Here is a 16,827-nt window from a genome sequence, read left to right on the forward strand (position 1 = left end):
TAATCTGGTTCTCACCACTGGTTCACTACCTTGTGAACTAGGTAGTACTGTCTCTTATTTGCACTTAGGAAACTGATGCTCATGGAGGTTAAGTGACCAGCCCGTGATCTCACACAAACTAGAAGGAGCCGGGCTATGAAAGCAATCCTGTACCTTAAAGTGCAGTAGTCTTTGCAATTCCTACTGAGCATAATCTCAAATAAACCCTTGACATGGTCCTGTAGTTCTACTCAATTTTCCTATTAAATTCTCTTGCCCACTTTCTGAAATGAATCTATATCTCCTCTATCTTCAAATCTTCCACATTCTTGTCTCATAATTCACTAGAAAATAGAAACCACTAGAGCAAATATACCTTCATATTCTCATCACTCTCTATAAAAATCATTACAGTACCCATCCTCTGTCTACCTTACTATTATAATAGGAACATCCCCATCAAAGACAATTCCTCTACTTATCTCTGGATTCCAACTCCTCTCACCTTTATTCATTCATTCAATCCTTCTTTCTTCTCCAATATCAGTATCTCCATTTCTATCTGATCATTCCTTTTAGTAGCCAAACATGACTCCAATCTTTCCTGTTTAAAAAAAAAAAAATCTTCCTTTGACCTCCAAATCACCCTTAGCTACTTGCTTATTTCTGTGTTCCCATTCTCAGCAAAACTTCCTTCAATAGTTGTCTACTCTAACCTCTTTAACCCAATGCATTATGGCTTCTGTACCCCTTACTCCACTGAATGTGCTCTTGTCAAGTTCTCCAGTGGCCTCTATATTGCCAAATTGGTGGCTCTTTCTCTAGTCTCACTTTACTTGATCTCTCATCACCATTCTATTCAATTGATCACTTTCTCATGGAAAAAGTTTTGGGGAAAGATCTTTCCACTTTTAGACACTTTGAATTTGAGGTGTTGATACAATACAGAAGTAGAAAATTTTTGCCTTTGTTGAGTGTAAGTGAGGTCGCCTGAGGTGAATGTGTGGAGTGAGAGAGAAGAGATGAAAAGGGCTAAACCCTAGGGGTCATGGAGAGGCAGGGAAGTCTACAAAGGAGCCAGAGGAGAGTTGGCTACTAGAACAGGAGATGCCATGGATACAGAAGCCAAGGAGGAAACAAGTGGTCAACAGAAACAAAGACCACAGAAAGATGAAGTAAATAAGGACTAGAAAGACTATAGTGTACTTTGGAGAATTAAGAGTTCATTAGTCACCATTTATAAATAATTTCAGGATGTTGACAAAGGCTAATTGTATCAAGGCCTGACTGTATTGAATTGAAGAGTAAGCCAGCAAGTGTAGACATTTCTTTGGAGAAGCTTGGTTTTGAAGGGAAGAAGAGAATCCAGAATAGACATAGGATTAACGGCAGGTTTTGAAAAAAGTTAGGTTATAGCTGAGCTTGTTCAGAGATTGCAGAAAAGAAGGCTTACCCAATGTCACACCATTTATGCTAGAACTGAGAATAGAATTTATTTAGTCTCCTGGATTAATTGAGATAATATATGTATAATAGTTTAAAGACTATAAAGTACAGTAGGAACTTAATATGGTATTCTCATTTCTAGTACATCATAATTAATTACCAGGAAGTAAGTGGGTTACATTTTTTTGACTGTATAACATACCCTCCATTCCATTCCCCCCCCCCAAAAGAACCTCATTACTATTTATCCAGCAGTTCTTAAATTATTGAATTGATATGAATGATCTTCTGCTTGCCTTTTTTTTTTTTTTTTTTTTTAAGATTGGGGGATTTCTGGAGTCAATGTTGGGCAGCCTGTATTTTCGGTTCTCTTGTTCTGAGCTAGCAGATAACTGGATGGGTTACATAGTTATAAGCCTGATGAATACAAAATTTGCAGCTCCTTCTTTACAGGATTATTCCTTCCTGATAAAAGAGTGTATAATACAACTCCTGTCAAATAAACTTGAGAAACTCTAGATTCTAGGCCTGTTACTCCCAGATCTCCTTCAAAACTCTGGAAGGAGAAACCTAATTCTTCTTGCCAACCATCTAAACAGACATTGGCTTATAAACGCAAGATGTTCCACAATGCTTTGGATATGAATCCTAATCATCTTTGTTCAGTCTGACAGAAGGTAAAAGTTTAACAATCTGAAATTTAATTCTGTGGACTCAAGGGGCAGGAATCAATGGCCTGATATTCAGAGGCCTAGATTAATTATTCATTGTATTTTTCTTTTCTCCTAATATGCCTCTATAACTTCTAAGTAGAGTCATAAGGGCTCTTGTTTCTCAATACCCTCTTAGATCATATGCTCTTAAATGAATGGATAGTTTCCAATGTTTATGATGTGCATGGTACATTCTCAGATTAGGAAGTCTGGGATGAAGTCAGCAGCAAGTATGCAATGACCTGGAAGGTATTATTTCTGCGTCTCTTTAGCTTGAGTTTTCTGGAGGATAATAATACGTAGCAATTCACAATGACAACTCATTACATACACTTCAAAAAAGATTATACGGAAGGGTAAGTCATGTCTTCCATTAACACTATTCTTGTTTGATGCGGTATCTCCTGTGTGCATAGAGTGACTCCCACTTAGATGGTCTCATAGTCTGAGGACAGGCTTGACTTGGAGGTGCATGTTTTTTTTATAACCCTGTGTATAGTGGGAAGTTTCCTTAGTCTGACTTCCTAATCTCTGCATGAGGCAAGGGTTTTCTTCTCTCTCATCTCTCTTCTTGGTACTCTGAATCATCCCTCCAAGAACAAGGAATGCTTATGCTACTTTTGTTTGTTCAGAGCCAATACCTTTCTCAGCTCACCTACATTATGTTGCCCAAGCAAAACTTATTGAAAAATTTTTTTCCCTTTGGACTCAGATTGACCTGGGTTTGAAGCTTGAGTGCATTGGGCCAGATATTTGGTCTCTCTCTAAGTTTTGTAATTGGTAAAACTGGAATAGTAATACGTACTTCATAATATTTGTGGGAGAGGTAAATACAATGTATGTAAAAATATATATAACAAGTTTTTGTTAAACAGTAGTTATTTTATTAAATTGGTTATATTGGGCTTTGCTACCAAATAGTTATCAACCATAAGGATGGCAAACAAATAAATATTTCCTGTAAATGTGATTTATTTAGGGGCCAGCAGAGCTGCAAAGTAAAATGGAAAGACTGTAAGGCTAGAGGGGTAGGAAGCTCTCAGTTCTGGCCTTGGTGTTTCTCATATTAACTAGCAGCATGACCTTGTATACAATTACCCATGCGTGCGAAACTGTAAGTGATCAGGGCGACTGCATTTATCATTGATGAAAGAATAACATCAGATTCTTTGAACATTTTAAATCTCATGTAAACCTCAAGTAGATTGAGTTTAATTTAATTAATCAAATATTTATTGTGTGACCATTATGGACTGTGCTTGGCAATAGGAGGGGTAGTAAAGGATACTCCTGTGCACACATTTATTAAGGACTGCTATGGGCTGGATTGTGTTCCTCCTAAATTCATATGTTGAAGTCCTGACCCCCAGTACCTCAGAATGTGACTTTATTTGGAGATAAGGTCTTTACAGAGGTAATCGAGTTAAAATGAGGTCATCAGGGTGGACCCTAATCCAATATGACTGGTGTCCTTATAAGAAGAGGAAATTTGGACATAGACACACCCAGAGAAGATGATGTGAAAATACAGGGAGAAGACTGTTGGCAAGTGAAGGCCTAGAACAGATCCTCCCCTCACATCCCTCAGAGGAACCAGTCTTGCCAACACCTTGATCTTGGATTTCTGGCCTCCAGAACTGTGACAATAAATTTTTGTTGCTTACACCACACAGTTTGTGGCATTTCGTTATGGCAGTCCTAGCAAACTATACAAGGACCTATTATGTGCTAGGAAAATAGTACTGAACAAAACACTGCTCTTTTACTCAGGGGAAGGAGTAAGGTAAAGAAGCAGATAATTCAGCCTTGTATGATAAGACTGCTCCATTAAAGGTGTGTATAAGGTGCCATGGGAGGCCAGTGAAGGACAGTTGAGTAATACCACAACAGAATTTGCAAAAGGCTCCCCAGAAGGAACTTCTGAGCTGAGGCTTTTGAAGTAAGAGTTACCCAGGCTATATAATAATAATATAATAATAATTCTCTTCATTTATAAATATGGGGATACCAATACTTATTGACAGTGATATGGTAAGAATTACATGGGATAATTTATATGAAACTGAATTGAACTTTACATTTATCTAATCAGTGTTTATCAGAAGCTACTATATGCCAGGCACTGCACCAAGCTTTAGGAATACAGAGACTAATAAGACCTGATCTCTGCTTCTAAAGGAACTCACTTTCTAGGGTGGGAGGCAGACATCTGAACATATAATTGCAATGCAATATAATAGAGAGCACAGGGCTAAGGGCAGGGTGCCAGGGGTGCCCAGAGACAGAGTGATTATGCCAGCCAGATGACAGCGTGGTATAAGGAAATACTTCCTGGAGGAAGTGATGCTTAAGTTGAATCATGAACAATGCTGCATAATTAGGTGAAGAAGGAAGAGAAAGGAATTCCAAAGAGAGTGAACAACAGGCTCCCTTTGCAGCTGTGTTTTTCTAGTTCCTATGCCTGTGCAGGGCTCTTGCTGAAAATATACTCCCGTCTGATTGGTTCAAGCAAAAACACCCTCTCCAGCTCTTAGGAGACTCCTGAAGGCTGGCTCTTGCTCTGAATATCCTTAGCTATTGACCAGGTTCTCTTTAAACTGAACAGGCCTTCAGGAACCTTGTTGTAGCCACCTGCCAGATTCCTTCACTCCCTTTCTCTTTCCTTCTTTCTTTTCTTCCTTTCCTTCATCCTTATTTGCTTTCTTCCTTCCTCCTTTCATCAAACACTTACTGTGTCTACGTGTGTAAGCCATGACTTGTCCCTGGAGATACAGGGGGTCAAAACATATTTCTAATTCTCAAGGAGTTAAAAATAATCAAGTGTGTGGACAGCAAACTATGGCTCTTCGACCAAATCTGCCTGCTTTTGTAAATAAAGTTTGATTGGAACACAGCCACATCCATTATTTACATATTGTCTATGGCCACTGTTATACTACAACAGCATGTTGAATAGTTGCAACAGAGACCACTTTCAAAGCCTAAAAATATTTACTATCTGGCCCTTGAGAGAGCAAGTTTGCTGACCCCTGTTCTACAATTTGTGTGTGGGAGAAGTGGTAGGGGTGGGTGGACAAGTAAATAGGTAATATGGCACAGTAAAATAAGTAGTAAGAAAGGGAACTCCAGAAAAAGGGTTCTTGACCCATACTTGGAGGGCCAGGGAAAAAGTGACAGCTAAAAGAAGTGACAATTAGGCTAAGAACAAAGGATACAGAGGAGTTAAGAGGGGAAGGAAGGTCATTCTTGGCAGAGAGCAGCATGTGCAAAAAGCCAGGCAATGAAAGATAAATACACAGTTCTCTAGAACTGTAAAGAGGGAAAATGGTAACAGAAGAGGCTGAAAAATAAATTGGGGCTGGGCAGGTCATAAAGGATCCTGAATATGAAAGCCATATTAAGGATTTTGGAAACATAATCTCCCATAGGTAATTGAGAATCACTGAATTATTTTAAGCAGGGTAGTGCTAAAGCAAACGTGTGCTTTAGAAAGAGCACTCTAGCTGCAGTAATACTTAACATTTGTTGGGCATTTGTTCTTTGCCAAGTCTGTGCTGAATGCTTTGCATGCATAGATGTATATGGAAATGTTTATTGAGTAGTGGGGCCGCACTGGAAGCCAGGTAGAAAGAGGGAGAGTAGGACAGCTATGGATCCATGAGAACTACAGTCTCTCCAATGGATGGACAGGTAGAGCACCATGCACATTTAGAGGCAGGAGGAGAATCAGAGAACAGGGATGACTGGAAGGACAGTGTAATGTCACAGAACCCAATAATTACCAATAAGGGAGTGAATATCAATAAGGAGTGAGGGGTGAAAATAAGACATGGTAAAGAGAGCAAGAGAAATGCAATGAGAACAAAGGGGGCTGGGATTTGGCAAGAAGCAGGTCACAGCTGATTTCAAAGAGAACAATTTTAGCAGAAGAGCTGGGAAGCAGACAGGATTATAGGGGTTAAGGAGGTGACTAGAAGTGAGAAAATGGAGGTCATTGCCTGTGAACACTTGTTTGAGAGATCTGTCTTTTTAAAGAAGCAAAAAATTTGATTGTGGCTGGATTTCTTAAAATTAGTCCATAATTCGGCAGCTTGAATAAGTTTTCTGATTCATGAAGTAAATTCCTCTTCCCAAATATCTGGTCATTTAAAGCAATACTGGAGATGAAATTATGCAAATGTGCTGCATGACTAAATTAAAGACCAATTCATGTGAGCATGAGTTAGTAATGGGAGTTGTAGTACTGCATTATTAGAAAATGGGGCAGCTTATTTTAATGCTTAAAAATGTAACTGGAGTAACTTCCAGATGGAAGAAAAGGCCTCCTCACTATCACCAGATTAGAACTGCAGCTAATGTTTTTTTCTGAAAGCCATTCTTCTAAGACAGTCATCCCTGAACATGCCCTCATTTCTGACTTTCCACTGCACAAGCAATCAGTGTCCTTCCAAGGCTAATGAGATCTACAAGAACAATTAACAGCTCTGCCACCACCAATATTGTACCCTGTAACTTTAAAGAGCTCAAAATATTAAATAACAAGTCCAAAGAACATTTCTCCTAGATCCCTCATTAGATCGATTTTACAGATGAGTAAACCGAATCATAGAGAAGCAAGACAGTGGAAATGAGAAGTCTTACTTGAGTTCTCTCTCACACTACTGTGAGGCTGTTGCCTATTACATTTGTAATTAAGCTGTTGTCCAGGTAAAGAATGACTCCCTCCTGGCATTGACTTTTGGATGCCAACAGATATTAAATGCCCATAGTTGAAAAAAATATATATATTTTTGTTGTTGCAGAAGTGCATGTGTAACGACTAGACTGAGTTTGTAAAATGATAGCTGCACATTCACCGTAAAGCCACCCACTTCAGAGCCTAGACTGTTTCAGGAACAGGATGGTGTGGGGAGTGTGGCAGGTATTTTTTTCTCTTGGACCTTTAAATCTCAGTAACTTTATAAAATTTTCTTAAGCAATGTTTGAAACAAGAAATCATCTTGGGTGTTATTAGGCTTACCATTTAGGGACAATTTATTTTTCTGCTTCACAAGTTTAACTTCTTTCTTGGATCATGATATGCTGCTAAGACACTTAAAAGGTCACTTTATCAGGTCAACTGCAAATGGTGCTCTTATTACAGAAAAGTTATATAAAAGAGGAAAAGAGAAGTAAGTACATTAGCATGTAAAATGCACCACAAAAATGGAAAAGAAAATTTCAGCTAAATACTTATAAGATCAATCTTCCTTAGATCTTTTGTCCAAATGGATGACTTCCAAGAGCTCTGTGGCTCCACTCTTCAGCATCAGTCTGACCTTCAGCAAGTCCTTTATGAATGCTACCCACCCAAGTGTATAAAAATGCCAAATCACATAGGGCTCCTGGAATTATTTTATTTTTTACTCTGTAAAGGCTGCATTTTGGACATCTTAATAATGGTCAAAGCATCCTAAGCCAACCTAGATGGCAACTGCTAGAAACACAGGAAATGCTAAAAAAAAAAAAATGAGTTGGTATAATTTCATTCTTCCCCCTTTTTGATTAGAGTTTACAAATGTAACTGTCAGTTAGTTATCCTGGTGAGGCTATGAGTCAGTCCTCCTCCAATAATATAAACTTCTTAATTCAGTTTTTGGACCATAAATTTACCATAACACTGTCAGTGTTTTGTTGTTAACAGTATCAGTAACTTTATCTATCTTTACTCCCTGCTATGATAGATTTTATCTCTTCCATTGCCTACTGTAATTTGCTGCTGAAAAAACAATTTTTAGTAAGGAATATGCTGAGGGATGGTGATTATATAAAAGGATGAGGGGCAAGATCCCTGTGATAGAATGTTATGTGTGTACCTGTGTGTGGGAGCACATGAAGGAAAGAGTGTCTAATGTGCATGCAAATAATCTGATAGGTCTGAGAGCAACACTGTAACCTGTTAGAGGTCAAGGATCATGGATTGTTCACTGTTACATTCTCAGTAATTAGCACCATTCCCAGCACATATGAAATGTTTAAGGAGAGTCTGTTGCATGAATGAATGAAGGGTACTAATGTTCCATGTTCCACTGGCAAAACAAGGCTTCCGATTTATTTATTTATTTATTTATTTATTTATTTATTTAAAGGTTTTGTTTATTTAATTGACACAGAGAGAGAGAGAGAGACAGCAAGAGAGGGATCACAAGCAGGGGGAGTGGGAGAGGGAGAAGCAGGCTTCCAGCCGAGCAGGGAGCCTGATGTGGGGCTCGACCCCAGAACCCTGGGATCATGACCTGAGCTGAAGGCAGTCGCTTAACCAACTGAGACACCCCAGTGCCCCACAAGGCTTCCAATTTAAAAAACGAGGCTGGAAATCCATCTACAACAGTCTGCTGTGCATCCAGTTGTTATGGGGTGATGTCTATGTACACAGAATTATGCTAGGAGTTTTGAGAAAGACCAGAGAATTGAATACACAGAATGTGGACTTGAAGAGTTTCTAGTCTAGTGGGAGAGACAAGATATATATGAGCGAAAACTTAACTTCTAATTCTAGAGAGTGAATAATGGCATGCCAAATGTAATTTTTCATACCAAATACAACCACTATATGAGTGCAGAGAAAAGAGAGGCTCCAGGGGACTAGAGTCATTAAGGAAAGCTACATAAACAAGGCAGGAATTGAGTTAGACATTTGAGGATGAAAAAAAAAAAAAAAGGAGGGAAAGGAAAGGAAATAGCTGTCCAGGATGGGGAGAGGAGAGTACAAATGAGCAGTCATCAAGAGAAGAATAGATAGAGACTTAAAATTGAGGAAGCAGTCATCAGACTTCGAAAAAAGAGATGATGATAGAAATATATATAATAAGAAGTAAAGAAGCATGTACGTTTTGTATACTAAACACTTCATACCTAAACTCCTTGGTTTAAAAAAAAAAATGTTGAAACATAGACATATTTTAGGACCCAGCAGCATTCCCAGAGGCTAGTGAGTAGCACATGCTTCAGTAGGAGGGAGCTGACCATATATGACTTAGAGGGGATGAACAGGTAAGTAGGGCTTGGTTAAGTCTTCAGACGAAGGATTCCGTGTTGAAGGAGCTTTTGTTTGCAACATAGATCTAACTCTCCCAAAGTCTTAGGTGACCTGATGTAGTTTTGTAGTTATTCTTTAAATTTTATCAATTTCCACTTATTTTATATATTTAAGGATACAGGAAGGTCAGAACCGTGTGCACAAATATCAGCAAACCAGGACCAGGTACATAAAGAAAAAGTTTGGAATTCTGATTTTCAGATACTGAAAAAAAATTCATACAGCAGTAAAATCAAGGATAAATATTAAGAGCCCAAAGGGGAAGCAATAATTGATAGATACACAAAAATAAATGGAGGTCCTACTTTTCTAACTATGTCTAGGAACTGATGTAAGAAATCTTTATTAAAGTTAATCAAAGCCCTGTGGATAAATCATCCATATATTGTATTTATGTGTGAGAGTATGTAGAACAGAGTTAGTAAAAATTTTTTAAAGCTTTCAATAAATACTTTGAAAGTCACTTATATGGATCCTTTAAAACATTCATTAATGGAATATTGATTAAATGAAAAATTAACTCTTGAGAATGTTTCCTAAATAAAGTATATCTATGCATGGATGTACAATGAAGTTTCAAGCAACATTAATTATATCCTTTTGATGTCTCTACTGTCTTGTTCTAAAAAGCTAATAAGACCTGCACTACATCACAGTTAATGGGAGTGTGGTGCTTGTTGCTTAGGCAACAGGATGAATAAATGCAGGTCAGAATGTGCTTCAAGAAAAATAAAAGCTAGAATATGATACTGAGTGGAGACTAAGCAGGTCTAAAAGATTTTTCACCCCATTAATGAAACTTGTTTCTTAAAGTGGGCTGATCATATTAGTATACTTTAACTAAATTCATAATTAAATAAATCAGATTATGGAAATCAATAAATAATTTTTATAAAGGTAAAAACTAATTTTTATGATACTAGTAGCAAATAAATAGTGTATAGTAGCATATAAAGCAATAATTGATGATACTATTTTATGGTTTGTTCAATTTTCATAATTACCTCTCTAAATGATCAAAGTTTTTTTCTTTTTTAATTAATTCTGTCTCATGAAGAAAGTATTTGATTGACTCATCTGAATTAACTGTATTTTCTCATTTTCTGGAAAATTACATATACAACTTAAAATTGCAAAAATAAAGACAATAGCCTATGGAGAAAGTCAGACCTTGGTTTTGTCACATATACCCAGGATTTTTGCCCCCCAGATACATTTTGAAGTACTTATACATAATTCATTCCCGAATATTGCTTTACGACCTCAAGATGCTTATTTGAAAACTGTTTGATTAACCTTTCAGTTTCGGGCTTTCAAAAAGGGGTTATATTTGCTCAATTGTGTCCAATATTCAGAGGAAAATTATGCTGAATTAAAATATTTGGAAGTAGCCAAATAATCTAGAGAATCCAGAGACCTACCTAGCTTCTCATGGGGCCAGAATAAATTTGGACAAGGGTTTGAGGAGTGGGAATGAGAAAGTCTTATCTCAGGCAGAGACAGAAACAAATAAAGACATCAAAATGTGCAGTAAATATAAATAACTATGAAAAGACTTTCATTCTGTTTGATAGTTCCCCGAATTCATAGTGTTCTCTGTTTAGTGTCCTAAGTCTGTCCTAAATCTGCTCAGTGTCCTAACAGTGTCATAGCAACCGAGGAAATTTCACTTTTTCCCTATTTCAATACCCATGATATCTGGTCTGTCTAATCAGTGACAGTTCTCTTCAACCTGAGATAAATAACAGTAGCTGCATATCCCATTATAAAAAACAGGTCCATAAAGAGTTCTATGTATACAGTTACTTAGGGCTCATATGTCTTACTACATTTATGTAGCTTTTTACAAAAGCTCATGGAGCATACACTTTTTAGGAAAAGAGGCAGAAGTTTAACAATTTTACTAATTTTAAAAATCATAATAGTCAAGTTAAGCTTGGAGAAAAATAATCTCAAATAGAAATTTAAAAAACCTAACTAGCCCTCATATTTTGTTATCAATTCTGGCATTAATAAGCTTCAGGTGTCTGCCCCAGCATTTTATTTAGAAATAGCTATTAATTATTTCTGCAAGCCATTTGTGTGCTCCATGCTTATATTATGCAGCTCTCTCTAAATTTAGGGATCAGTAATACGTGTGATGAGAACTTAAAAGCAAGGAAAGGTAATAAGGACTGTGACGTAGCTTAACAAGGGAAACTGATGAGCACCGGGGGAGGTATATGAATGATTAAAAAGCTGTATTATGGGTCTGCACATTTCCCCACCCTCCTTCCTCACCTATATTCATCACAGTGAGAAGTTTGCACACACCGGGTCTAGACTGCATGCAGACCAGTACTCAGAATACATGAATGTACTTAGTCCATCAGCCTCTCTTTCTAAATACTGACAGGTAGTTGATGGAAGTGTTTGTTTTTTTTATCTAAAGTAATAAATAACACTTCAGTGCTCTTCTATCAGCATGTGTAAGTAAGTGAATGTTCTCCATAACTGACCATCTGAAGCAGCTGGCTAGCAAACTAAAGGTCGTCCACATAATTTAAACTGCTTATCGAACAATTACCAGGAAAAAATAATCTTCACACCGTAAACATAACAAATTGTCTAATTAATCACTAAATGCTGATGCTCACATGAAAGAACATGTTTTAGGAATCTAGAATTAACTGAAGAGTGTTATAATCTAACTGGGTATTCTGAGATGACAAATTTATAAAAATCACAAAGAATGACAGGGAGAATATAAATGTTAATCTTCCTTCACTGCCTATAAATAGTACTCTCACCGGTTCATTCACATAATACATATGTATATGGATGCCTATAGACCTCATTTTTCAGCAAGTGTCTATATGTACACAGTAAGTTCCGTCCTAAGGGCATCCGATTTTCTGATGCAGTTACATATATAAATTGACCGGTTTTGGTGCAAATCAGGCTGCCTCTGAGCCGTGTAAGACACATAAGAAGCAAAGACAGACAAAAGGCAGCTCCGTGGACACAGAGAGCGTCTTACCATAAACTGTACATTGTCAAATCCATTAGCCATCAGGTGGTTCTCGTACTGAGGTAGCCCAATGCTTTCCAACCATTGTCCCACTGTTTGGACGGGGCATCTGGGTCCTGTAAGAGGATGAAGAGGGAAGCGTTTAAGCAGGGAGTAGCCGTCCACTGGGTAATAGCGGTAGTCCTGGGCTGAGAGGTGGCATTGCCACATCATGCTCCTGGGAAAGTTGCTATCAAAGGAGCCCGCCAGCTTGACAGATTAATGTTCTCAGCGAGAGAGCAAAGTCAGAAGTAAAACATAGTTTGCCAGGCAGGCTGTGGAGTATGACTTGATCCTAGCTCCACATTTCTTACATATTAATCTTTACTACCGACCAGTACGTCATACAGCCCCCAAAACCAGGCAGCAGAAGAAGGCATATCAAGCTGTCAGCTTAGGCTGGTCTGCGTTCTATGTGATTGTTGGAGTACTCCACAATGAGCAATGCACGGCCAGCAGCCAGAATTCTTTTTATCAAGTACTCCTACACTCATCAGTATGCAGCTCCATGCTCCTTGCTCCCCCTCGCTCGCTCCCCTTCATTACCCAGCCCAGGCTACACCTCGCATTTTCAATAATAGCCATCAGATAAGGCAGATTTTTTTTTTGTCTGCAAGCTGTAAGCCTGCCGCTGCTGCTTCCTCCTACACACCCATCCAAGCGTCAATCCTGAATGATGAGAGCAGTCAAAACAAATGCAGAAAATAGCAAGATTCAAAAGCAAACCAAAGTGCTTAAATCTGAATTGAATCTTCATACTGGTTACACGTTACAGGGCTATTTGTTGTGGAATTTTACGTTTCAAAAGACACCAGGAAATGCAAAGCTTTAACTATAGCTTATAGCCGGAGCTCACTACAGGTTTCCTTTCTCCTCTCCTTTTCTTCTCTTTCCTTTCATCTTTTCTAACCGCAACACAGCTAAATGTTTCCGATCTAAAGCTTTGCAGGGTTTGGAGAATAATTATTCTCTTTCTTTAACATGCTGTATCAAAATGAACCTCTCTGAAATATTTTTTTCTCTTCTGAATTACTGCAAAATACAGAAACTGCATCGCAATATTGAAGTCAAGATAATTCATTTCTCATTTGCAGGGCTTCTTCCAAACAAAAATATTAATTAGGCACAAGAATTCCTTTTCCCCTCTGATATTTATAACCCAGTCTACCAGGGTTAGCATTCTAAATTGCTATAAAGGTAGCATTACTGGGTAGAGATTTTTAATAAAGAAGAAGAGCCCTAACCAAAAATAATTCAAGAATAACAGATGCAAATGTGTGAGTTTTACTGAATGGCAGACAGATTGGGTAATTTATTTAATAATTGAGAGAAACCAGAGATTAATAATAGAACCCAAAGGAAAAAATAATAGAACCCATAGGACTAAATCATAGGAAAGAATAGACTCTTACTTAAGATTGGGAGAGAACTTGAAGAAGGGTTAGTCTAACCCCTCTCTTAAGGCAGAAATCCCTTGTCACAGGGTGCCCAGAAGATTATTATCCAATTTATGTTTGAATACTGCCTAGAACGGAGCTCTTACTACTTATCAGGAAGACTCCACTTAGCAGATATTTTACTTCCTACCTGACTCCTACTTACTGGTTCCAGCTCTGCCTTTGGGGTTACACAGACTGGGAACAGTGCCTTTTCTACATAAAGTGTTTTAAAAATCAAAGATAACTCTCAACCCCCCAGAACAGTGCCTGGCACATAGTAAGTGCTCAATAAATATTTATTATTTAATAAATATTAACATTATTTTTCTTCTTTCTCCAAACCTTATCTTTCTCTTTTTAAGAACTTTGTCAGCCTCCCTGGCACACAGACATTGAACTTCAAAACATCTTGGGACTCCCTCTTTCACTGCCTCACATGCATCCCCAAGTTCTAGTCATTCCTCACCAAGGTGTTTTGCATCCATTCCCTGGATTCTATGTCCTTTTTCATGTTTGTGGAATGGCCATCTACTTTGATTCTGCTATCTTATAAGTTGTCTAGGTTCACGTGACCTGATGCAACAATAGTGTCTATATTGGTTTTCCTATCTCTGATATTTTAAAATCTATTTATACATGGGTGTCAGATTAATCTCCCTAGGACAGTTTTGATTATTATGCCTTGTTTCAAAAGCCCTCCATGGTTTTTAGTTGGCTTCAAAATAAATTCCCTGCTCCTTTAATGACATTTTGGGGTCTCCATGATCTGCTACAAATCATCTACATTTATTTCTTTTTCCCCAGTACTCCCGTCAGGTGGGGTTTCTAGCTGGTCTCTAAAGGCAGCCTGTAACATACTTGGGTTGGTTTTGTTATGTCCCGACATTTCTGCCCCTTCACTGGCTTTGGATGAGACATTTCCTTTAATCTTTTATAATCCCTCCTAACAGGAATAAGTGCTTTCTTTATCTGTTTTAAATGGCATTTTTAGACCTTCTATTAGAACAAATATTTTCTGTCTAATATTATAGTTATTTGGGTATAAGACTTATTTCTCCAATGTAGAACTATGTCTTGCCAATACAGCTTGTAGTAAGGATTCAGTATGCACCTGCTAAACCAAATAATATAATTTTCATTTCATAATCCAAACTACATAAAATTCTAGTTTCAGATTTAACATTTCATTAAAAAAATTTCTATCCCAAGACTCTGAATTCTTTATTTAAAAGACAATGGGGATGTTTTTATTTTCATTTATTTATTTATTTTTGATAGGTAGGTTTTTAAATAGAATTTTCAGGTCTGGATTTTTAACATCCTCATCCTCTTTTTCACCTGATTATAATTTATTTCTGATTGGTTCTAGATCTTTTAAGAAGGTCAAAAAGTTTGCAGCAGTTTAGGAATCCGTTTTGAGGGGCTCTGGTTGCTCAACATTACTTGTATGAGGAGTTGAAAACAAGACACTATTTGTCTCTAAAGCTGGTATGAGGTGGAATTAAGGGTAAATATTAATTACAGCCTCTCCTAAGGTCACATCCACACTGTTACTCCTGATCATTTTAAACTATGAGCAGGTAGATAGGCTACAAAAAGATTGCGCGGACATAATAATAATGTTTTGGCTTTGTAAGGCATATGCTGAAATCCTAAAATTCTATCTCATCTCTTAAGATGCATATCTGGGACCAAGTACCTAGAAGAGTGCCACACACACACAGCCTAGGTATTAAATCATCTTGTTAAATGAATAAATCAGTGACATTGGAAATGGCTTTCATAGGGTTTTCATTTCTTGAGAGAGAGAGAAGAGGTATTTCAAGGTCCAGACTGCTTTATAAAAACATAGCTTGCATGCAGGCCAATATCCTGATGAGTATAGATGCACACATCCTCAACAAAATATCAGAAAACTGAATTCAACAATACATTAAAAGGATCATTTACCACGATCAAGTGGGATTTATTCTGGGACACAAGGGTGGTTCAATATCCATAAATCAATAAACATGATATACCACATTAACAAAATTAAGGATAAAAACCATATGATCATCTCAATAGATGCAGAAAAAGCATTTGGCAAAATACAACATCTATTCATGATTAAAAAAAAAAACTCTCAACAAAGTGGGGTTAGAAGGAACATATAGCTCAACATAAAGTCCATATATGACAAACCCACAGCTAACATCATACTCAATTGTGAAAAACCGAGACGCTGGGATCATGACCTGAGCCGAAGGCAGACGCTTAACGACTGAGCCACCCAGGAGCCCCCCTAGGAATAAACTTAATCAAGGAGGTGAAAGATCTATACCCTGAACACTATAAAACACTGATGAAAGAAATTGAAGATGACACAAACAAATGGAAAGATATTCCACGCTCACGGATTAGAATTAAAATTGTTAAAATGTGCATACTACCCAAAGCAATCTACAGATTTAATGCAATCAAAATGCCAATAACAGTTTTCACAGAACTAGAACAAATAATACAAAAATTTGTATGGAGCCACAAAAGACATGAGTAGCCAAAGCAATCTTGAGAAAGAAGAACAAAACTGGAGGTATTACAATCCCGGATTTCAAGATATACTACAAAGTTATAATAATCAAAGCAGTGTGGGACTGGCACAAAAATAGACACATGGATCAGTGGAACAGAATAGAAAGCTCAGAAATAAACCCACGATTATATGGCCAATTAACCTACAACAAAGAAGGTAAGAATATACAGTGGGGAAAAGATAGTCTCTTCAACAAATGGGTGCTGGGAAAACTGGACATTACATGCAAAAGAATGAAACTGGATCACTTTATTATACCATACACAAAAATAAACTTTAAATGGATTAAAGACCTAAATTTGAGACATGAAAGCATAAAACTCCTAGAAGAAAACATAGTCAGTAATCTCTTTGTCATTTGCCTTAGCAAAGTTTTTCTAGATATGTCTCCTTAGGGAAGTGAAACAAAAACAAAAATAAACCATTGGGGCTATGCCAAAATAAAAAGATTTTGCACAGCAAAGGAAACTATACACAAAACAAAAAGGCAACCTAGTGAATGAGAGGAGATATTTGCAAATGATATATTCATAAGGGTTAATATACAA

At 37.4% G+C, this 16,827-nt stretch overlaps 1 protein-coding gene across 15 annotated transcripts in view; it reads right to left on the reverse strand.

Annotated features, from left to right (window-relative positions):
• The window catches only part of ANKS1B (ankyrin repeat and sterile alpha motif domain containing 1B), a 1,095,895-nt gene that overhangs the window by 373,291 nt on the left and 705,777 nt on the right, over positions 1–16,827 (reverse strand). For 13 of the 15 annotated variants that reach the window (XM_032416344.1, XM_032416343.1, XM_032416340.1 and 10 more), the window contains exon 15: positions 12,236–12,342. In XM_032416344.1, the coding sequence (XP_032272235.1) occupies positions 12,236–12,342 (107 nt within the window). Of the gene's footprint in view, positions 1–12,235; positions 12,775–16,827 lie in introns of those variants that run through there. The other 2 variants (XM_032416346.1, XM_032416345.1) reach the window with 1 other exon arrangement.

This window comes from Phoca vitulina, unplaced genomic scaffold (assembly GCF_004348235.1).
Source record: "Phoca vitulina isolate PV1807 unplaced genomic scaffold, GSC_HSeal_1.0 scaffold19, whole genome shotgun sequence".
NCBI lineage: Eukaryota > Metazoa > Chordata > Mammalia > Carnivora > Phocidae > Phoca > Phoca vitulina.